General features: G+C 35.0%; 1 protein-coding gene across 1 annotated transcript; it reads right to left on the reverse strand.

Moving 5' to 3' along the window:
* Window positions 1-213: 213 nt before the first annotated feature.
* DDX18 (DEAD-box helicase 18) lies at window positions 214-22243 on the reverse strand. Its single transcript, XM_074301855.1, is given in 17 exon segments — window positions 214-1381; window positions 2506-2683; window positions 2957-3013; window positions 5929-6042; window positions 7288-7440; window positions 8057-8218; window positions 10467-10606; window positions 12369-12483; window positions 12578-12777; window positions 12923-13023; window positions 13503-13638; window positions 15700-15834; window positions 19648-19711; window positions 19713-19777; window positions 19780-19813; window positions 19815-19843; window positions 22035-22243. Coding segments are annotated over 17 exon segments (1920 nt in total). The 5' UTR covers window positions 22126-22243; the 3' UTR covers window positions 214-1235.
* Between the last annotated feature and the right edge of the window lie 2101 nt (window positions 22244-24344).

Consider the following 24344-nt stretch of genomic DNA (forward strand, 5'->3'; position numbering starts at 1 on the left):
TTTAGCACAATTTCTTTAGCTATTTCCCAAATGAACATTTATTTCATTTCCAGTTTTCTTGAATGTGCTTTCCAAGGACTTGAGTATATGCCAATGTACATGTTCAAAAGATTTGTGATTAACGTCTTAGACTGATCCAAACATTAGAAGTTTTTTTTTTAAACAATGTTCTGTTTAAAAAAAAAAGTGTATTATTAATAATTGAGAAACATAAAGGTTTACAAGTACTTTATTTCATTTGATGCTCACAAAGGAAACTGAAGTTCAGAGATGTTACACAAATTGTTCAAAGTCCATAAGAATCAGAGGTGCAATTTGAGCCCAGGTTTCCAGATCTAAGGAGAACATCCTTGTTTAAGCCTTGGAATAAAATTTATGAACTTAATAAACTTTGTGAGGCATATTTCCATAGAATACCATATATTTGGATATCAATGGAAAGAAATGGATACAAAACTGATGTCTTCTTCATATAATTTATTACTCTAGTAATAAGTGCAGACACTCTTAAATTTATGAAGTTTGTTAATTCCAAGAGGATCATAAGTTTTGGACTAGAAGGGATTTTGGAGGCCTTCTAGTATAACCCACTTTACAGATAAGGAAAAAAACTGAGAGCTTAAGGGACACAGATCACAGAGAAGTAGCCTGAATTTGAATCTTGATCTTCTGTACAAATCCCAAACCAATAAGTTATGGGTCCTATGATTTTGCAGACAATATTTAGAATGAATAAAAGATAATTTGTACTATTCAGGAAACAAGGAGAACAGACTGAGGCCTTTACTTGTACACATAAGTCAAGAAGCCCCTCATCTTGATGACATTGAGGTCATTATTATTGCAACCCAAGCCACAGAGTTCTCAAAAGACAATGGTAAGGAACGACTGAACATAGAACCAATAAAAATGCTTGGAAGAGAAATGAAATAGTTCACAATTAGAAAATCTAAGTTCTTTGAAAAAATATAATTTACAGTTAAAATTCTGTATTTGTTACATACATTGAAAAAGAAATGTCATTTGCCATTTAGAAGCCAAGATAAAGTTAGCTTCATCTCATTGTTTTTTTATTAAAAAAAAAAAAAAAAAAAAGGACTGAAGTCACTGCATTTGAATATAGTAAATCAGATCATAATCCAAATTTTCAAGATTGTAAATATTCCATGGTTAATGCAATGAAGACAAGTCCTTATCTGAGGACAAAGTTATTGAAGATCAGAAAAGCTACTGCCTCAATGAGAGAACTGCCTGCCATCAGATTTCTTCTTGCTAATGTGTTTGAAGATTTTGGATTTATGGACATTCTTGGGTTTTTGGTAGCCAAAACCACCACCACCACCTCTTTTTTGCAACTTCTTTCCCTGGCTGCTGTTCAGATCTGAAAAGTGAATGTTAAGGAAAAAAGACAACAGAAAAGCACATGGCTTCCAATCTAACATTTACTAGAAAATAATAGTTACCAGTTGCCTCAAACCTCACTTTTGTGGTATTTCACTTTGGAAATGATAGTATGAATCATTTATTATAGCCTCTGAAAAGGCTGTAAAGAGTAAAAGATTTGACTCCCTACAAACCACACACAGAAGATAAATAGCAGAACCCATATTACAAACAAGAGATTTTAAACTTCAAGTCCATTGTCTATTTATCTAAATCATGCTATTCTTCCTCCAAATATGACAAAGCAAATTAAAAATAATTTACAGAAAGTCATGAGACCTAAGTGCAAAACTTTGCATAATAGCATAACAACTTGTGACTCTGAGCCTAACCCGCCTGCTGAAATTTCCACAACATATAAAAATTTACTGGTAAAACTTCCCATTAAATCCTAGGATAATCAGCTAAAGTGTGCTGGCATATATTCAAATAACCTTGGTTTGCAAGTGAGTAGTTGTTTCCATTTCTCATGGGGGATTAATTCAGGACACTTAGTCACATAAAAAAAAGAATTCTTTTTCATGTAACATTTCCCTTTAAATTGTACCAAAAGTTAGTCAGATGGTATCCTTATCTAAGCTGGCTGAGATGACAAGTAGGCTTGTGTACCCAAATTCATTTTTACTAATCAACTGTGATAGTGATAAAAGGACCCATTTCCCTATAACTACAAAATGCTGGCTTGTGTGGTCCAACTCACTTAGTATTCCAGCTCCTTCTTCTGCAAACTTAATTATCCTCTTAAGAAAGCAGCTGGTTAGAATTTACTCTATTTTTTATCTTGTGCCCAACCCCCTCAATGTCATATAATTTCCTTTAAATTATACTTCTCATGTGTGTTGCACAGGACATGACATGACAAATCACATGAAGGATATCCCTACCCAGTAGCATAAATATTCTAAACAGAAATAGACTGGTGATTTAATACTTACCTGGAAAGCACTTAAATCCAACTATTAGGATTAAACCATATGAACTTGCCAGTTGAGCCTACGAGAGTTTCATACAAAAACTGCCCCAACATTTCAGGTACTGATGTAAGAATATAGCAAAGGATACTTAGGTCAACAAATGGAGGTACTTTGAAACCAAATGATAAAGCAACTTGAGGTAAATTTAAGCTGTTAACATTGTAGATTTGCTTCAGAGAATGGGAATCGTATGCTCGAACGTAAGATTTATATGCCTCCTGTGCTGATTTATGAAGGAAGTAGTTCTTCTCAATTAGTTTTTCCAACTGAAATTTTAAAAAGCAAAACATTTTTTAACATTCCATAGTCTACTTTTCTCAAGCAAACAAATTTCTGTATGTATGCAGTAATTCTATCTTGTCCAACCTTTATCCATTCTAATTTGCCAAATAACTCCAAAGATCCAAAAGACTTTTAAGCATGTTATCAGTTAAGAACAAAGATTTTAAATGTCAAGCTCAAAGCAGAAGATGAATACCCTGAGGATATGGGAAACTAGGCATATAAAATATATTTATCAACATTTAAAAATTAAATACCTGAGACTGAATGTCAGAAATTTTGGACCAGGAAAATTCAAATTCACTTAATGGAACCTAGAAAGAGGGGAAAAAAAGTCAATACTAGTAAACCAGAATTACTAAATTTAAGATATCATGAACAGTATTTTAATATGCTGCAGTGGGGGTTGCAGTTGTAAACACCATATGGGGGTTTTGGATTAAATCTCAAAATATTAGCCCTATAACAGATTTAAAAGAGTTGATCTCACTGTCTCTTTCATTTCTTTTATGAGGAAAATGAGGCATAGAGAAAGGAATTAATTAACTCAAGGCCATCTAGCTAGCATTCCTACTTTTTACAACTAATGCTCCAAACTACACTGTGTGGAATATAGAGAGATAAGGTGAAGAACTTACAGGAATCTGTATGTATGTATGAATTCTTTTTCCGTATTTTATTTTCATTATTTCTGTGTTTCTCCTATGATCTGTATAATATGTGCAGGCTCATATTTATTTGAGCCTTGGCCAGCTATAACCATATTTACTTAACCTGACCTGATGACATTTATCAGTATTTGACATTTATCGATATTGGCTGGATCACTATCTGCTTGATTAAGCCTGAAGCCCTGATTTTCTATTTCCTAGAAATCAGGAGATTTTGGGGAAATAGAAACCTTCCATTCCAATTTCTCCAAATAGCAACAAGCAATTAGATGCCTCACCCTCCCCTTCTCAATGTTCCCTTACTTGTGATGTAATCTCTTGTATAAAAGCTGGGTATCTTTATGACTTCTTTAGCACTCCTACCATGAGCTTTCTTTTTCTTATCTCGTGATGGGAAGGCTCATCCTCCAGAGGTTTTTCAATAAATAACTTTTCTGCTTTTTACTGAATGATCTCTCAGTAGTCATTTTGGGTAATGGTCTGCTACATCCCTCACATACACTAAAACATTTGCTCTAAGTTGAGATCACTTTCATCTTCTTGATCAGAATTCAACCAAATTCTACAGAACTGGCACTGGGCAGCTGGTCTGAGCCACAGGGAGTAAGGAACTTCCTGACACTCAATCTGGTGAAGAAAGGAAAGCAGGTAAAGCCCTTCCAATAATGGTCCATGATAAATCATATTCTAACCTAGTATGCCAGGCATTTGATAAAGAGGTAGCAGTCAGCCTAAAATGTAACTTATGGTGATGATAATAAACTCCTGTCTGAAAGGCAAGCTTTATCACTGAATGATCACTTTTTGAAGTTAACTGGCACAACCCTATGTATAACTTAATGCTTAGTAACTCCTTTTATGAAAAACCTGAGTCTCTGCACTTCTATCCCATTGCTAAAATCAGCAACCCTCCATACTTTGTCTATGTTTTATCTCAGACTTGCCAATTGGAATGTGGTGAAAAAATGCTTTAAAGATGGAATTGAGATTCTGGAGAAATATAAAAACATGAACAAATTATATAGTACTGGACAGTTTTGAAAAAGAAATGAAAATATGGCATACAACTAGATGCCAGCTTGAGCTTAAAAGGTTTTACATGGCCCTTTCCAAAAATCTTTCTTGATTTTTAGGCACAAAAATGTATGTCGTTACCACAGGTCTAAATGGGTTAAGAGTGGGTTAAGCTCCCTTTGAGGGGCTGGGCTTTTTGACAACCTGCAGATGCCCAGGCTGCTCAATCTTTCAGGACCTCATTATCACCTAAAGAAAAATAAGACCCAATTCTGTTATCACCAAAGATCGAAAAAGTTAAAGGCCACCATTACTATTGTTGCAGACTGTTGTTCTGGTCACTTTGTCCATATGATTCCTCCAGCCTTGTTATCATATTATACTAGAACCCCTTTTTTTTAGGTGCCTAGATCAACTGCTTTTAATCTATGGCTGGCAAATTCCTACTTCCCATATTCTTAAATTTCTGTGATTCAGAGTCTGCCAAGACAAACCCGCCTTTCCTTAATATCTCTTCTTGAACTGTTATCTCATTCTAGCTCAGCCCTTTTTTCACTACACTCTCTGCATCCCTTGTTTTTTTAAGCAGCTCCTTTTCATCCTCATTTGTATAAAGTTTGTATTACTTTTATGTATATGTTACTTTCCCCAATAGAAGGTAAGGTCTGTTTCTTTTTTGGAAACTATCCAGTGTCCATCAGTCCCTGGCCCACAGTTAAATGCTTAATAAATGCTTGTTGAATTAATGAATTTGATTTGTTTCCTCATACTCCTTCCATTTTATTCTCATGGAAATTTGAAATTACCTGAAAAAGGCCTCTTGCTTACATTATTCCAAAAGCCTCCTAATCTCCTTGTCCATAGCTTCTCTATGAAGCTCTTCAATCTTATTCTACACAAAGCTGCCAAAAGGTAAAGATCTGACTGCATTACTCTTCTATTCAAAATACTTCAGTGTCTATTCTGACCATTTCATTTCTGTTCTCAATATTTATTTTCCTTAAAGGCTCAGGAGTTATTTCCTTCACATCTTTCTGGATTCTCACAAACCTCTTCTCTGTTTTCACAAATTAATTTGTATTATCTTTGTAAGCAATGGAATATAAGCTCTGAGGACAGGGACTATTTGGTTTCTGTAGAGTAATATGTCAACAACTGGTACTAGTTAAATGGTCAGTTTTTTTTTTTTTTTTAAATGATGGGCAATAATTTGATAAACTCTATGGGGTTCAAGAAAATTGCAATGTTACAGATTTGTTTAAAAGGTTAAAATATGTTTTTGGACAGACTAAACTGCTTTAGTAACAACTCACTTATATATAGTACTTTCTGGTTTATAAAGCTTTTTTTTTCTTTTATAACTTTTCATGGTATATATTCCAAGTATTATCATATACAGGTCAATTTAGACTTTTCCTAATTTAAGATTTACCAAAGTTATTTTACTCCTCTTGGGACTCAGCTTCATCACTTGTAAGAATAAGTCAGAAGAGGTAATTGGTAATCTCTAAGCATCCCACTCCAGGTCTAAAATAATTCCTTACCTTGGCTTGCTTCAGGTAGCGAAGAAAACCCAACTCTTCTGGTCGTAAAATAAGCAAAGCATGACCTCTTCCGTTTATGCCTCTGGCTGTTCTACCTACACGATGAATATATTCCTTAAATGGAAAAAGGGAATGTGATTTAAAATATAACATACTGGCAATATAGCAGCATTTCCAATAATCTGTTAACGATGGCACATCATCTGTATACTAATTTGTACAGCTAACACATCTGTCCTCAATTTAATTTTCTACATGACAGAGGGATTACTAGGAGACTGATCATCTTCAGCATAATAAATTGGTAGTTGTTACTTTCTTTCAAAATCCTGTTTATGTCAAAAGAACATAATTCAAATATCAAGACTGAGAAGGAGAGGACAACGCAAGACTTAAGGTAGGTCCAAAGGACAGAACTTAGAAAAATGAAAACACTCTGGCTTTTCCTAAAGTTGTAGTTGGTGACTTCTTATAAAGAGATTTCTGGTGAAAAAAAAATCTCCCTCTATCAATGCCTATTAGTGACTCTTTTGCAACTTCTAGTGTAACAGGGATTCCTGGAGCACTAAGAAACTAAGGACCTTGCTCAGTATCACTGAGTTGACACATATCACAGGGAGGACTTGAATGAACTTTTCCTTGACTCTGAAGGCTGTTTCTCTATCCACTGTATCATCCTGCCTCTGCAAACTTGCTTGATATAAATTTTTCATGTTTAGGATACCATATAATTTATAATTCATCAATTCATAATATCTACATGAAGTATATATGGTGTTGGTATCAAATTTCAAGTATTCTCTTTTTAAAATTTATTTTTGTTTTTTTACTGAGGCAATTGGGGCTAAGTGACTTGCCCAGGGTCACAGAGCTAGGAAGTGTTAAGTGTCTGAGGCCAAATTTGAACTTAGGTCTTGCTGACTTCAAGGCTGGTGGTCTATCCACCGCACCATCTAGCTGTCCCCTCAGGTATTCTCTTAATACAGTTTTTGTTTCTTTCTACTGTGCCTTCCATAGTGCCACTCTAATGCCTCTCTGTGAGCAATGAAATTAGAAGCCAGTTTATGTTCTTTGTGTCTTCCAGAAACAAGACTACATATCAGCAAAAATTGAATACTGTGGATTGACTTAATGATTTAACATTAACCAAAAAATGCAGGCAAAAGATATTTGTTATCAAATGTGGTTGAAATCACTTCCAGCTATAATGGACACTATAGCATTTGTTAGGATATTATTTGTCAAAAAAAAATTATCTTAGAAAGAAGAAAAATAAACAATTCAGAAAACTAATCATCACACTGTGTAAGAAAGCAATTACCCATCTAAGATAATATATGGAAGAGAAAGGACAGCTACCTTTGGATCATCTGGAGGGTCATACTGAACAATCCAATCTACTTCTGGGATATCTAGACCTCTGGCAGCCACATCTGTACACAGCAAAATTCCAGAATCTGCATTGCAGAACTGAAAGAATGTAGTTGTCCGTTTATTTTGCTTCTGTTTGCCCTGGATTGAAAAAAAGAAATAAATACATTATTGAGTCACACTGTGAGCAGTTAAATAATACTGCATTCATTTCTGAAGGTAGATGCTTAACCAACGAGGAGTGCTGAAATCTAAAAAAAGGGGGCAAGTTAGGAATGTTTTATAATACTCAAACAAAACCCCAAGACACTGCAAAAAGCACCAAATTATATATACTGACAATAAAATCACAGAATACTATATAACACAACTCTTCAAGGATCTGAACCCTCAAGACTTACTTTTTCACACTTACTTATAAAAGCACTCACTCAAAAACAAAGTATAAAGAATCAAAATACTCAAGGTTGATGTAAAAAGTAATGAGAACATGTCTTCTTCAGTAGTCTGAGATCCTTTAGTGATCTTTTTCCTTCCACAGCCCTCAACAATTTGGCTCCAATCTCCCTTTCTAAGTTCTTATTTTGTTTCTGTAAGCCATATCTATTTACTCCTAGTTCCCCAAAGACACAATGTAAATTCCCATCCCAATGGCTCAATCAAGTCCCACATCTTCAGTGTAATCTTTTTTTGTCAATGGTCTCTCCCCACCTTAGAAAGTAAAAAAGGATAAAAAAATCTCAAACAGAACACTTACATGAATGGCCATGACAGGTAAATCAATGTAGTTCAGAAGCTCATAGTGGTATTTCACTGACATACATGAAGAAAAAAATACCATCAGCTTCTTCTTCCGGTTCTTCTTAAGGAATGTAAAGAGCAGAAGGAACCTTTTCTCAGATGGACAAACAACATATCCCTAAAAATGAATCAAGCGAACAATTACGTAACACAATACTAGAAGAATCAGGTGCATCAACTAACATGAAAATTTTATTAAAATTATACTTTAAAATAAAGAGTTTTCATCTTATTTTTTTCCTTTATTATGGACAAAATAATTGCATGGAGTCAATTGACAGAGCTTAGTTCTTTGGTATACTCTTAAATTCCAGTATTTCTAGTGTTTAGTTTTGATTAAGAAAATGGTGATCACACAAGTAACATAAAATCATTAAAAGACAGGGTAATTTTCAGACAACTTTTTCCAGTAATATATTCCATTCCATTCCATTGGAATGAAAGCATTAGTAACACATACTTAATCACTCATTTTTACACCCTACATTTAGGAGAAGATAGTAACAATGATTTCCCAAAAATAATCTAAGTGACCTTTACATTTTAGTTACAATTTTAAGTGTTCTCTAAATTTCCTGTTGTAATCACTAGATACTTTATGCCTTTGGTATTTTTTAAAAAGAGTTACTCATCTATGGTTTGGTTCTAATTCTGGATGGTATAAAGAAACTGTAATATATCAAAACCTCAATTTATATGGATTTTTCTTTATTATATTCCATTTTTAGAAGAAAAGGGCAAATGACAAGAAAAACTTGAGAATTGGGAGAAAAAAAAAAAAAAAAAATATATATATATATATACACACTTATATGTACCTGAAACTAATGTTCAATCTAGCAGTTAAAAAAAAAAAATTAAAATCTTCCAAAAAATTGGTTAAAAGTTAGTCAGTGGTTTTTAGTCTAAAACCAGTTCACCTGAAAACTTAATTAACCATAAGCCAATATAAGCTAGGCTATCACTTTATACCTAGATTACAGCATCCATATTGTTGGCTATACCGATTTCATTTTTTCTACTTAACCCTCCAACATTATAGCTTTCATCATATCTGTATATTACTCAAGAACCTATCATTGTAGGTCTTTATGTTTTTATTACCAAAATGTATCTAACTAAATGCTTCTTGATGGTTCAAAGATTAGCTAAGATTCTTAAATGTATATTCTGGGAAATACTTAATATTTTTAACAAGTTTATTCAATATAATTGGTTTTATTTGTAATTTCATGTTTTACTTTAGGCACTTAAAAAGCCTTTCTCTGAAGTCCTCTAGTTCTTATCCAGTAACACACACCACACAGTTCAACCTATCTATTTATAGCCTGTGTTAATTGTATTCTAGTTGTTTCAAGCTTCTCATACATATTTTCCCAAGAAGAATGTGTTCTATTTTAGCTTTTGTATAAAGTGTACTTACTTCTTTGGTACCTACTACAGTGTATAACCCAGTGCCAGTGGGCCCAACAAAATATCTGTTGACTAATTCCCTTGAATTAGTCACATCCCAACTTAAAGGTTTGTATCTATGCTACTTAAACCATGGGCTCTGGTTTTCTCATTTGTATAATAAGGAGGCTGGGTTAGAGTATTAATCCCCATGAATTTATAAATCAGCAACCACAGGATCACAAAATGTATATGTGAGATATCATTATTGTAGTACCTCTGATATGCTGGACTTCTACATTATACATGCCTAGAGTGCTAGGGAAGTTAATCCACTAGTTTTGAGACTTTTTTCCACAGTCCAACTATCCTGGTGACTAAGTAAAATTCAAATCAGCCTGCTCTCTCTGACAGTTGGCTCCAACCCCAGCCGCAGCTCCCCTGACTGTCCCTCTACAAGCCTCTCCCTCTGCCCTTTCCACTTCCTGCTCTGGGCATTAATTAAATCAATTAATTTGTACAATTGTGCATTTTTTTTTATACTTTATTTTTTAAAATTAATTCCATTGTATATTTTGTTACAATTACAAATTCTACCATAAAAATGTATCATTGCTCCTGGATAAAAATTTTTAAAATGACTGTCCTATGCACACATTCTCCACAATACAACTAAAAGAATACAGGTTCTAGAATCAGAGGATAAGGATTCAAATTCTACTTTTGGTGCCCAGTACTTGTATGATTTTGGGAGAGTTGCCTGATCACTGTAGGTCTCAGTTTATCTGCAAAGGCTTCACTGAGCATGCAATGATCCATTCTTTGGTCCCCAAAACACAATTTTCTTCCCAGGCCACCATTTTCTTATGCAAAGTAATTTTTCCTTGTAAGAATCAAAGTCTCTTGAGGTCAGAGATTGTCTCTCTTTTTGTATATGTACCCAAAAATATCAAGACAAAACAAACAAAAACTACCTGTTCAAGACCATCTACTGTTGCAGTATCTTTATCATCATCAACACCAACATACAATGGTTCCTTTTTAAGTGAAATTTTTGCCAGATCTTCTACCTTACGAGTTTGTGTGGCAGAAAAGAGCATTGTTTGTCTGCGTTCTGAAACAAAGATGGCATAAAAATAACGTAAGTCTTTCAGAGATTTCCAACTACTTTACACTTGAAAACAGATAGAAAGTCAAACTTTTCCACAAATTATTTAATAATTATCTCACAAAACTTATGATTGCCAAAACTATTCATTTTTCCTCTATATATGCAAAAAACAGCATTCAATGCATAGCAGGTGACATAAATAAAAGCTTTTATTATCCTTCAAATCCACAGCCTTATTTCCGTTTTCTGCTCTGCACTTTTTTGGTAACTGACAATTGTTAATAGTTGTTAATAGTTCTGACCAGCTGGCTTTCAATATATGTCTCAAATAAGCAGATATCACAGTACTACACAACATTGAGCTGAGCTAAAAGGATCTGACTTTGGGGGAATGATCACTCAAATAAAAAAAAAAAAAAAAAAAGAAAGAAAGAAAGGTTACATTGAGTGGCAGTGGGGTACAATGTAAAAGACCTAGATTTGAAGTCAGAAAATCTGACTTTCAATCTTCTCTCTCTCCTACTGACAGGTCACTTGAGTTCTCAAAGCCTCTTTTCTCACATATAAAATGAGAGGTGAGATTAGATGGCTTATGAGGACCCTTCTAGCCTTAAAATCAATTATGAAAAGCAATCATAATGTCAAAGAAATTTATTAAAGTTGATAAACATTAATTATTATTATTTTTTTTTGGTGAGGCAAACATGGCTAAGTGACTTGCTCAGGTTCATACAGCTAATAAGTGTATGAAGCTGCATTTGAATTCAGTCTTCCTGACTCCAGGGCCAATGCTCTATCCACTTCATCACCTAGCTGACCCCAAACACTACTTTTTATTTTTTTTTTAAATTTTTTATTATATATATATTTTTTATAATATTATCCCTTGTATTCATTTTTCCAAATTATCCCCCCCTCCTTCTATTCCCTCCCCCCGATGACAGGCAATCCCATACATTTTACATGAAACACTACTTTTTAAGCAAATGCTATATTTTAGAAATAGCTATTTAGCAAAATAAACTCCTCTTTCAAAGTGAAATATTCTAAATGCATAAAGGGGATTGTTGCCCATTTTAAAAAGAACAAGACCAGAATTTTATTGGCATGTTTCCCTTTGTTTTGAAAAAGAAGTAGACATAACTATTTTATAAATTGAATACATGGGAAATACTAGGAGATAACTTGGATGGAGGAGACAAGATAGTTTGTGCCTTTTATCTTATATAACGAACTCCTAGATGTCTGTGAAATAGCTTAACAAAGTATCTTCTTTGTATCACTTTTTTTTAAAAATACCTTTTTATTTACAAGATATATGCATGGGTAATTTTTCAGCATTGAAAATTGCAAAACCTTTTGTTCCAGTTTTTCCCCTCCTTCCTCCCAGCCCCTCCCCCAGATGGCAGGTAGATCAATACATGCTAAATATGTAAAAGTATAAATTAAATACAATATATGCATACATGTCCATACACTTATTTTGCTACACAAAAAGAATTGGACTTTGAAATAATGTATCACTTTTAAGTAAGTAGCTTAATGTTTTGAAGAAGACCATCAAATAGAGGCAGTTGTTTTGTCTTAAAATTTATGCTTTTAATGACTTAAAAAAAGTCCACACAAGGAGTCGACCCCATTTAGAATTTCATTATCATTACTTTAAGATTTTCTTAATGGCAACATCACTTGCCACTTCCTATTAATAGCACATACAACCCCAAACACAATGAGGATGCTGATACTATATACAACTTTGACTCACTTGGCAGAAGCTTGATGATCTGCTTCATTTCTTCCTCAAATCCAACCTCAAGAATTCGGTCAGCCTCATCAATAACAAGACACTGCAGATTTTTAAACATAAATCCTGGGGTGTTCTATAAAATAAAGAAGAAGCAGAAAGAAGCCCATTATCTACATGTTTATTTTTTAGGGGAAGGGGATAAAAAGGACAAGCTGCAAGATATTTACCTGCATATGGTCCAGAAGTCGGCCAGGTGTTGCTACAATAATATTGATCCCATTTGCAAGTTTCTGTGCCTCTGCAGATCTGTTACTGCCTCCCATGATCAAACCATAGGTATGCACATGATAAGACATTAGTTCCTTAAGCACACCAAAGGTTTGCATAGCCAGCTCCCGAGTAGGTGAGAGGATAAGGACCCCAGTCCCTAAAAATAAATAAATAAAATAAAATAAAATAATATGAAAACCAACCGTCATTTAGAACACAGTGATAAAATAAACAGTCTAACATTACAAGGGTCAGAATAAGTTATATTTTAAAGAGACATAAATAAGAAACTGAAAGCTTACCATTCCTAGGCATGAACTTTAACTTAACAATGAGTTCTATTGAAGGGATGAGGAATGCGAGGGTTTTGCCACTGCCTGTTTTTGCAGCTGCTAGAATATCCCTATTATAAACAAGAGAACTTATTTATATTAGTATATTAAAATGCTGGTATGAAAAAAAAAACCCAACCCAAACAAAAATGTATCACCTACAATTTTAGCTACTCTTTTTTCTAAGAAGTTGTAACTGGCTAGTTCTCAATATTTTTTTGGAGCTTTACATCACAACAAATTAAAATACCATGTAAATATTCTTCAAAAATGAAGATACTATATTGACCTAGTGATAATAATATACCTCTCCATAACACATTATGTTTTGCAAAACATTTTACAATTATTATTTCATTTACATCCTCATGACCACCCTGGGAGGTTGGTACTATAATTTCCCCCATATAATAGGATAAGGAAAGTGAGGTAGATAAGGAGAAAATGACATGACCTAATTAAGTGTAGGGAAGATTTGCACTCAGATCTTTCTGATTCCTAATATCTCTCCATTGTGCTACCACATAGTATATACCAATATTCACTTTACCTGCCTTCTAGAAGTGGTCTGATACTTTTATGCTGAATTGCAGTCATGTTAGTAAAACCCATTTCTGTTATTGCCTTCAGAGTGTTTTCATTGACCATATTAGTAAGTGAAGTGAATGAAGTATCCTCAAAGGACCCTAGACAGAAACAGGTAACCATTAGCAAATTAAAAAAAAAAAATTTAAAAATTACATTACCATTAATTAAGTGATTCATGTTGATTATTTTAGTTTTATTAAAATTTTTTTAAAACTTAAACCACTTTTTTAAAAAGTCATGATTTAATCATTATATCTGCATGATGGCAGTTAGAGAGAGACATTAGTTTCTTTACTTCTAAACATAAGCAGCTGTGAAGTTAGGAATTGGGAAATTAAGCGAAGTCCTGTTATCAAGAAGAAAAAAGGATAACTGAAGATAAATGAGTCCTTTACAACATTTCCATTTTGCCAGTGAGAAAAAAGTTTAGAGAAATTACAGAATTGTTCACTGGCCACATGATTAATAAGCATTAGAGTTTCAACATATGCCTAGATCTTCTGACTCACAGTCTATCTGGTCCTGCCACTCAGATCAGAGGACAACTATATAAGTGTGATGGATCAGAGGAACTGGAAGTTGAGAAGAGAACAAAAAGTGCTCCCAAAAAAGTGCCCATGGAGGATCCAGAGAGACAAAGTTGGCAAAAAAGGAAAAAGACAAATGTTGGAGGAGATGTGAGTAAACAGGTAGAGTCTTGTACCATTTGGAGGAGGTGTGAATTAGTTCATTCTGGAAAGTATTTTGGATTTGCATCCCCTTTGGGCCAGTAATACCACATACTTTTCCAAATAGGAAAAAGTGCTAAATGTATAAAAATATGTATAGAACTTCTTTTTGTAGAGGTAAAGAGCTGGAAACAAGGGGGCACCCATCAATGGAGAGTGGCTGAATGAACTTTCATATGAATGTATGGAATATTATTATTCTATAAGAAATGAATGAAACAATGAAAGACATCTAGAGATAGCATGAAACCAGGAAAATATTACTTTGTAAACATTGTAGACAACTGTAAAACTACACTGCAAATATCAACAATTTTAAAAGAGATAAGAATTTTGATCAAAGCAAGAATCAACTATGATTCCCAGAAGACAACAGGAAGCATGCTACCCACTCTAAGTGATGATTAAATATGGAGAATGGAACAAATTTTTAGCATGTACTCCCTTTGGTAATTTCTTTTGTATGACTGGGCATATTTGTTACAATGGTTTGTTTTTCTTCTTTTTCTTTTTTTCCCCAGAGGGAGAGAAGAGAAAAAAATTGCACATGTGAAAATAGAAAAGTGTTTGAACCGATGCATTGAAGGGATTTAGGATTAAGAAATCAGAAGTAGAAAAAAGAGGAACACTCATTCAATATTATATAACAAGTAGAAAAAGAAGATCACAAAAATTTAGAGGTCTTTAGAATGCAAAAAATAGTTAAATTTGTAGTCTCTTAAAGGTGCTTGGCATATATTACCTCATTTAATCTGAGTTAGCTTCCATTCCTTTTTTTTTTTTTTTTTTTTGCAAGGCAACTAGGGTTAAGAGATTTACCCAGGGTCACATAACTACTATAACTACTAAGTATCAAGTATCTGACCCTGACTTGGAGTCGGGTCCTCCTGACTCCAATGTCGGTATCACACCATCTAGCTGTCCCTTCTTCCACTCCATTTTACAAAAAAGGAAAATAAAGCTAAGAGGAGTTGAGTGAATTGCCCAGGGTAACAAAGCTATTAAATACCTCAGTTAGTATTTAAACAGGACTTCCTGATTACAAGTCCAGTCTTCTATCCACTATTCCACCAATCTGGCTCTAATTAGATATATCAAAGTAGCTCATGTTACAGAAAAAGATATAAGGTGTGTGTGGGGGTTGGGGGGCAGCTAGGTGGTATAGTGGATAGAGCACTAGCCCTGAAGTCAGGAGGACCTGAGTTAAATCTGGCCTCAGACAATCAAGACACTTGGCACTTCTAGCTGTATGACCCTGGGCAAGTCACTTAACCCCAAGTGCCTGGGGGGAGAGGGAGAAGGGAGAGGGGAGAAGAGAGAGGGGAGAGGGGAAAGGGGAGAGAGAGAGAGAGAGAGAGAGAGAGAGAGAGAAAGAAAAGGTGGGAGGAAGGAAAAAAAGGCGAAGGAGAGGGTAAGCACACTGAAAATTACCTGTTAGCCCATAAGGAAGGCTGGGAATTTCATCATCCTCTTTCTGATCTTCTACAGCGTTTTCTTTTATTTGGGGATCTTTCTCATCTTCATCATCAGATCTCTCATGGCCTTCAGTTTTGACTTTTTTTTTTTCTGATTAAAGAAAAAAAACATAACATTCCAACTCCAATAAGAAATTTTCTCAAAATGGACAAAACTAATGAGATATTCCCTTAGAATCCACAGGAAGAAGACATGCAACAAATTCAGGCAATAATTTTCAAAAATCCAAAAAACAGATTTGAATTTGCTAAGAATTTTCAGTTCTCTAAATCACTTCTATATCAAGTTTCAATGTTTAGTACTTTATAAAGTCACTTTACTGGAAATAATTTTGAAATCCTATGCATGCTTGAAGATCTGATTCAAATGCTATTTCCTCCATTAAATTTTTTCTGACTATTCCAGATTTTTTTTCTCCTTTGAATTCTTGCAACAATGTCTACTTGTCATATATATATTTTTTAAATTCAGCTTTCCCTTACATTTGAGTTCACATCTTATTTCCCCAACAATAGAATCCTTTTCTCCCTTAAGGTTCAGTCTTGTTCATCACCAATTGTCTACTGAACATTTCAAACTGCTATGTCTCAGAAATACGGCAAACTCAACATCCTAAAGCTGAACTCAACTTCTGTTTTACTCCACATACTCATTTTCAAAACTTCCTTATGACTTGTACCATCACCCTTTCAATCTCCCAAGTTTGCACCCTCAAGATTATCCTGGACACCTATCTTCTTGACTCCACATGTCTCATTAGTTGCTATACCTTTTTGTTTCTATCTCACATTTCTCATCTTCCTCACCATTCTACTGTTCTAAGCTTTCTATATACTAAGGGGAATAAAGTTTTCTTCCTGTCAATCAAGAATCTCTTAAGCAAGTACTTTTTGTACCAGGCACTAAGTACCTAGGTATCTTGCTCAATACACAGAAAATTATTCTTAGGTACTTATTTATGTAATACAATCAATTGAAAAGCCCTAATTGGATTTGCTTTAACATTTATTTGGCCTCTACACACATCATCAAAACCAAAGCAAGCTGAAGACATCAATTATGCATGGTTTCAAGAGTTTTCAATGTAATGCTGAATTTTATTAGTATATCAGTGTATTAAAAATATGCAATATTTGCTTTTTGATGCTTAGTATACAAATACAAACCTTCTATACAAAATTTCTGGCAAAATGAGAGGAAAACTATACCAGTCATGGAAGAGATAGATCTTTTTAGTGACTCCACCAAAAATACAAATGGGAAGTAGATTAATAACCTACCAAAAAAAAAAAAAAAAAAAAAAAAGAGGAGCTATATCTTTGACTTCTGACTTTTCCTAGTCTTTGTAGCCTAATTTATAAACAAACAAAGCTCGATAGAACCTTAAAGATCATCCAGTTTAACACACTCATTTTACAGGTGAGGAAATGGGAACCCCAGAAAGTTATCTTGTCCAAGGTCAAAAAAGTAATAACAATAGCAGGAACAAGAACTCAGACGTTCTGCTTCAGAGTTCCGGCTCTTTCTTCTTCCCTTCCCTGTTTACTTTTGAGTTTGTCACTTTGGCCATTAGCTGAGCCAACGATTACTTCATGGCCATAGAAACATGAGTTCAATCTGCATGTTGACTGAACTCTCATTTTCTCAAGAAAAGTTTTCAAACTTCAACAAGAAGACTAAATCTCTTACTCCAATGGTTCAGCATTTGAAAACACATTACAAAACACAAACCTTTGTTATTCTCTGCAATGCCAGAAAAAACAGCATCACAGTTAAGTTTATTACTGAAAGGCTACTCCTACTCCTCTCACTTGAATTTTTGTTTACTCAAGCAATTCCCATTTCAACATACACAAATAATAGGTTTTATTCATTAGGAGAAAATATAATTTTGGAAATCAAAATCTGCCCTGAACAAAATGACTACTTAGGTGAGCTTTTTAGTAATAATTTTTTAAGGATTAACTGTCCTTGTATTCAGAAAATAAGAATGAATTACTCATTTTCCTGCTCACTTCTAAGGTAGAATTACTAACATACCCTGGCAAATATCAATGGAATTTTAATCAATTTTATTTCATTTTCTGAATCATGCCTCTTTGGGAGGAAGAAGGAAAAACTCACTTTTCTTGCAAGACTCAAGCTCCCTAAAGTTTTGTTCGTGCTGCCTATCATCCCTAATTTAAGAGTCAGATCAAAAAAGACTTTACTTCAATATCCTTTCACAGACCATTCCTGTTCAGTCATCTCTCTTCTTTGAACACTTGTAATGTTTAGTGTCTACCACTTATTGAAAAAAATTGCACATTGCCTCATTCATTTCCTTAGATATAGAAGCATTAAAGTGAACTAAATCTGGGCTTCTTAAACTTTTCCCACTAGTGACTGCTTTTTGCCCAAGAAATTTTTGTGACTCTGGATATATAGGTATAGCCTCCACATTCAGTTATGTGACCCCATATGACTGACAACCTTTAAGGTTTTCTTTCTTCTTCAAAGCACTATTTCAAAAGATCTGCAATTCTACTATAATTACTCCCTCTGTCCACTGATGCGGAGCCCAACTCTTTCATACATTAGCAGATGGTTTCTTGAGCCACTATGGCTTAAAAAAAAAATAATCGTATTTTGGTGATGTCTCTCCAGACATAGTCTTCAGATGACAGATATAATTCGGTGCTGGGCCCTTGTGTTAAGGTTTTTCTATTTTAGGAGATACTGCCATTGCTTATGTTCTACTGGAAGAATCTTTAAGAACTCAAAATTAAATAAAAACATAAAAAATTTAAATGTTCATGTCATGTTAAAGACAAATTAAAAAACTCAAGATGTCTCAATGCAGTCATCTAGTCCATAAATGGTTGAAAGTGAAGCTCTCTTAGCAATTCCATGTATCTTTAGTATAACTCTTTTGAAGTTAGAAGTCCAAGGAACCTTGTTACTTACTTACACAGATTACTTACTGGAGGATTTCTCTGTCCAGCACAGCTTCAAAGGTCTCTGATATTTAATCAGTCCATACAGCATTTTAATTGTCTTCCCTCTACCCTTAAACCCAAAATATTGATATAGTTCTAAGAGACCATTAAATCTAACTCTATCATTTTACAGATGGGGAAACTGAGGTTCAGATAACTGAGATGATGTGTTCAAGGTCACTTCAAAAAGAACCACTCAGCCTCCAGGGGCACTATTTATACCTATTTCAAAACATCCCTTGATATATAATAGGAATAACGAAAAGCAATAAGGCATGTTCCCTGCCCTCAAATAACTTACAATTGGTTTGATGAAAGAGATGAAAATTTAAATAATAAAATAGAAGTCACAAAACAGTAATTGACATTAAGTGCCAAATGTGTGGTAAGGAAAAGAAATGTTACTAAAATTTAGTAAGGGAAGAGATTTATTGTGGGTTGTAGTGCTCAAGGAAGAATTTGGGAATTCTTCACTCTGATAGGACACTTTTTCTGATACTAAATTTGAGGGGTAAAAGTCCAATCAGGGATGAAGAAAAGATTATTTTTAGAATTCAAATAAGACTCTTTATATTGTAAGTTTTTTTTTTTTAAAGGTTATTAGGTCTATTTAACTGCTTACTTGTTTTTAAAGGCAAAACACATTTATATAAAAGCAAATAGCTCTACAATGTTGCAGTGTATATAGTTTAAAAATTCTCACCCATTAAACTATCTACATGATTGTATATCTGGAGGCAAGATGGATGGAGTGACATACACTGAAGATCTCAGAAACTTCTGAACCTCTGCTGGGCAGGGAAATGCATGTCCTCCCCAATAAATCTATAGGATTTTGGTAATTTGAACAAATGAATTGTTTCAATGACAGAAAGAGAATTTAAGACGGCCTCTAAAGAATCCAGGAAAAAAAAGTGGGACCTACCAGGCCCTCCATCAGGTATTATTTTCCTCTTCTTCTTCTTTTTCTTTTTTAATTCAGAATTGGGGGAGCTGTGCAGTTGATTCTTCACTGGCTAATACTACAGATTTCTTGGGAGATTTTTTCACTTTTATTCTTCTACTGTTTCTTCTGATACACACTCATCTTGGTGTTTCTGATATATTGGTTCTCAAGGCTTCTGTCCAAAAAAAAAAAAAAAAAAAAAAAAAAAAAGACAAAGTTGCATGATTCAAAAATTCTGTAAATCAACCGTTTAAGCATTTAGCTGCTAAAGAATTAATCTATGACTAATATTCAAAAACCACAATTTTTTTCACCTACATTTTATATGGCACACTCATATTCCAACCCATTTTTAACCATATTGATATTTTGTGTGCTTCAATAATGAGAGCTTGATGAGATCTCTTTCCTTCAGATACAGAATAGAGAAGCTTTCATTGATTTTGCCACCAGACATATGACCAAGTTTTTTTTTTTATTTTATTAAGGACTTATTTATACAGGTGTCTCAGTAGGTATTACAAAAAACTAGTTAAGATATGTCCTTGCCATTGCCATTCTAAAAGAACAACAGGTAAAAATACAATAAAAAAAATTTAGACCAAATAAATATAGAAACTGTAGGAGCTCAATAAATAAATACTAAGTGCAGTCAGGTAGTATAGAAGACTGAGTGTGGAGTCAGGAAAACCTGAGTTCAAATCTAGTCTCAGACACTTCCTATTCCTAGCTACGTAACCCGGACAAGTCAACTTAGGCTTTCTGTCTCAGTTCCATCATCTGTCAAATATCCGGGGAAGGAAATGGCAAACCATTCCAGTATCTTTGCCAAGAAAACCTCAAGTGGGGGTAGAGTCAGATACAACTGAAATGAACGAACCATAACAAAATAAATATTTAACTGACAGGTGGAATGTGGCTGTTCATTCATCAAATTATGTTCTGATCCTCTTAAAGTCATAGTTAAGCCATTTCTACTACAACTACTATCAAATGCTGTAAATGCCCTGAATTCTCTCATAAAATCATCAACTGATACCAATCAGTTAACTAATATTTATAATTAGTATAATTCTAATTACCTTTACATGCTCTTCTTTATCTAAATAAAAAAAAAAACCAACAAAATGATTACCTTTATATAATTCAAATCACTTGTATACTATATTCTATCTCTGAAATTTATTTCCTGTCGGCCTTTCTGAACGTTATTTAACCTTTCTGCACCTCAGCTTCCTCAACTATAACATAGAAGAACAGAACTAGGATATCTCCAACATCCCTTTAAACTCCATAAGCATGAGCTTTTCTCAGGATTCTTTTGCCATAAGAAAAGCAGGCAAAGCATTCAATACATATTTCTGGGAACCTCACACACTTTCCCAGGACATGTATCAACGTTTACTGACCACATATTATCTTTAAGGAAAAATTCTAAAAGAATTGTTCTTAAGTTGTTCAAGTCCAGCTTGGCTGAGATTATAAAGGGCTAATTGGATCCTTCTCCTCTAGATTAGCTTTGCTGTCAGAAATTAGTCACTTACAAGGCAAAAGCTGATATTCCAAGCAGCCAAAAAATGGGGAGAGTAAGGAATGTGCTCGCTGCAAGTGACGCCTACCTGAACACATGTAGCAATTAGATGATTACACAACCAATATTTATTGAGCTTCTACAAAACAATTTGCTAGAAAATGCTGACAGGATCAATAAATTCAAGGATCCTGCGGAATAATGCTGAAGAAAGGTAATTTTGCTAGATTGTACTACACGTATGCAACACTATTACGTGCTAGGAGATATAGAATATGTAAGAAACAGAAAACGGCATTTTGGTCCAGGATCAAAACAAACAAACAAACAAACAAAAAACCCTCCAAAGAAGTGCAATGAAACAAGCTTCTTGTTTTCTCAGTTAAGACAGTGAGCCTGCGCTCTCCAGCCCGTATTCGTTTTCCCAGCATAAGGGCTTGGCCTGCAGTGCGCCCTTAATAATGCCTGCGAAATGTCGGAGGGGGTGGGTGGTTGTCCGGTCCCGGGGACAATTCTGGCAGAGGCTGCAAGCGCCTCGCACGCTGGAAGCGGTCAGGGACCCGCGCAAAGGCTCCCTGCCCAGGCTCTACAGGAGGGGGGAGAGGAGGAGGGGCGGTGTTTGTAGATGCAGGGTCGTGCCTTAGGCTGCTGGGTCAGTCCCTGTAGCCCAGCCCGGAAGGCTCCGCTACCACTCTGAGAACAATTTAAGAGCAGAGGCTTTACCGGGCATCTGGGGCCTCTCCCGGGTACCCAAGCACTTCGGGAAGCCCGCCCTGAGCCTGGACGGCCACCGTAGCGACTCCAAAGCCCAGGCCTTTGGCTCCGCAGACCTCACCTTTCTGCTTGAGCCGCTGGTTCCTCTGACGCAGCTTCTCATTGCGCTTCTCGATCTTCTTGCGCAGCAATTTCATTGGAAGGTGCGACATGTTGGCGGATGCCCTCCTTTTGCTCTGTTGCTCTCAGAAAGATTTTTTTCCTGTCTCGGATCCACCAAATCTTCTTTCCGCGTCCACACGTGGGAGCACGTCGGAAACAGGAAATTGCGAGTCGAACTCCGTCGTGCGCAATACAAATGCTTCCGGGGCAGGGGGAGAAGGCAGGCAGTGAGGCGGTAACCATGGGAAACAGAGCTTGACTAGCGTCCCCTGCGAGGGAGGATGTCGCATTGCTTCTACTGATGGCTTCTCCACAGATCTAGAGGTTTTAAGCTTAAACCTCCAAGATCTCCTTCATGCTTCATACTTTACTTGTGATAAGGATAGGACGGCAAAATTTCTTGATTTCAGCCATTTTGGCCTGGTCTTGTGTCCTGAGATTAATAATAAATAATTGGGAGTAAGAAAATTAAAATTTTTTAATTTTTAAATTAAATTAATTATTAATTAAATTAAATTATTTTAATTAAAAATACATTTTCTCTTCCCACCATTAAAAAAATATCTTCCCCTTCCCTCCTAAGCCCTCCCCACCATCAACAAACAGAAACTACAAACTTTTTTTTTTTTTTTTTTTTTTTTTTTTTTGAGGCTGGGGTTAAGTGACTTGCCCAGGGTCACACAGCTAGGAAGTGTTAATTGTCTGAGATCACATTTGAACTCCGGTCCTCCTGAATTCAGGGCTGGGGCTCTATACACTGCGCCACCTAGCTGCCCCCAACAACAAACCTTTTTAAGAAATTGGAAGTCACTTAAAGCAAATTCCAGCATTGAACTTGTCCAAAAATGCATGTCTTATTAGCAGATCCCATCCCTGTTAGAAATTGAGTAACAGGCTTCCTTATTGGTCCTTTGGATTTCTAGTTGGTCATTGTGGTGATAGAATTCTTGGTCCTTCAAAGTTGTTTCAGGGGTTCTCAAACTACCGCAGGCGAGCCAGATGCAGTCCCTGAGGATGTTTATGTGGCCTGCCCGGTTATGGCAAATGGGCTGAGGGGCGGAGTCAGAGTGTGAGGTTTTGTTTTTAGTATAGTCCCGCCCTCCAACAGTCTGAGGGACAGTGAACTGGCCCCTATTTAAAAAGTTTGAGGATCACTGGTGGTTGTTCTGATTCTGCTTCACTCTGTAATCAGTTTACATCAGTATTTTCTTTTTTTTAAAATTATAGCTTTTTACTGACAGGACATATGCATGGGTAATTCTTCAACACTGTCCTTGCAATCACTTCTGTTCCAACTTTTCCCTTCCTTCCCTCCACTTCCTCCCCTAGCTGGCTGGTAGTCCAATACATGTTTAATATTACACCAGTATTTTCATTATTCTCTGCAACCATACCTTTTATGATTTTTTTTCACATAATACATTTCTTTCACCACTACATTTATATAACATTAGTTCAGCCATTCTTTAGTTGATGGACACTCCCTTAATTTCAAAGTCTTTCCCAACACAAAAGGAAGAGCTATAAATGTTTTTCTACACGTTGCTAATTTTTTTTTTTCTGGTATATAGGCCAGTAGTAATAAAATTGAGTTGAAGGATATGCATAATTTATTACCTTTATGGGTTTAATTCCAAAATGCTTTCCAGAATGATCGAATCATTTCACAGTTCCACCAACAGCGTTATCTTGTGCCTGTTTCCTATAGCAACTCAGACATTTATCAGTTTCCCTTTTCATCAACGCAGCTAAATCTGATAGAGGGGAGGTAGAATCTCAGAATTGCTTTAGTTTGTTTTCTTGTATGAACATTTTTTCATAAGGAGAAAATTTCTTATTTTTATCCTTTGTCCTTTTATTACCTGGAGAGTAATCTTTATTTTTATAAATGTAAATACTTATATATCCTGGAAAGGAAACCATTATTAGAGAAAATTGCTGCAAAGGTGTTTTTTTTGTTTGTTTGTTTGTTTTTTTCTTATTTATCTGCTTCCTTCTAACTTTTGTTATATTGGTTTTGTTTGTTCATATCTTTTAAAATTTTACAGAATCACACATTTTAGCTTCTGTGATACTTTATGTCCATTTTTGGTTATAAACTGTTCCCCTTTCCCCTTCTCTGAAAGGTAATTTCTTCTTTAGTCCTCTAATTGATTTTTCTTGACATTCTTTATGTCAAGGTCTTATATCCATTTGGAGTTTATCTTGTTTTATGTTGTAAAATATTTGAAGTAGCTATAAGGCAGCATAATGGATAAAGACTTCCAGG

This window comes from Sminthopsis crassicaudata, chromosome 3 (assembly GCF_048593235.1).
Source record: "Sminthopsis crassicaudata isolate SCR6 chromosome 3, ASM4859323v1, whole genome shotgun sequence".
NCBI classification, from domain to species: domain Eukaryota; kingdom Metazoa; phylum Chordata; class Mammalia; order Dasyuromorphia; family Dasyuridae; genus Sminthopsis; species Sminthopsis crassicaudata.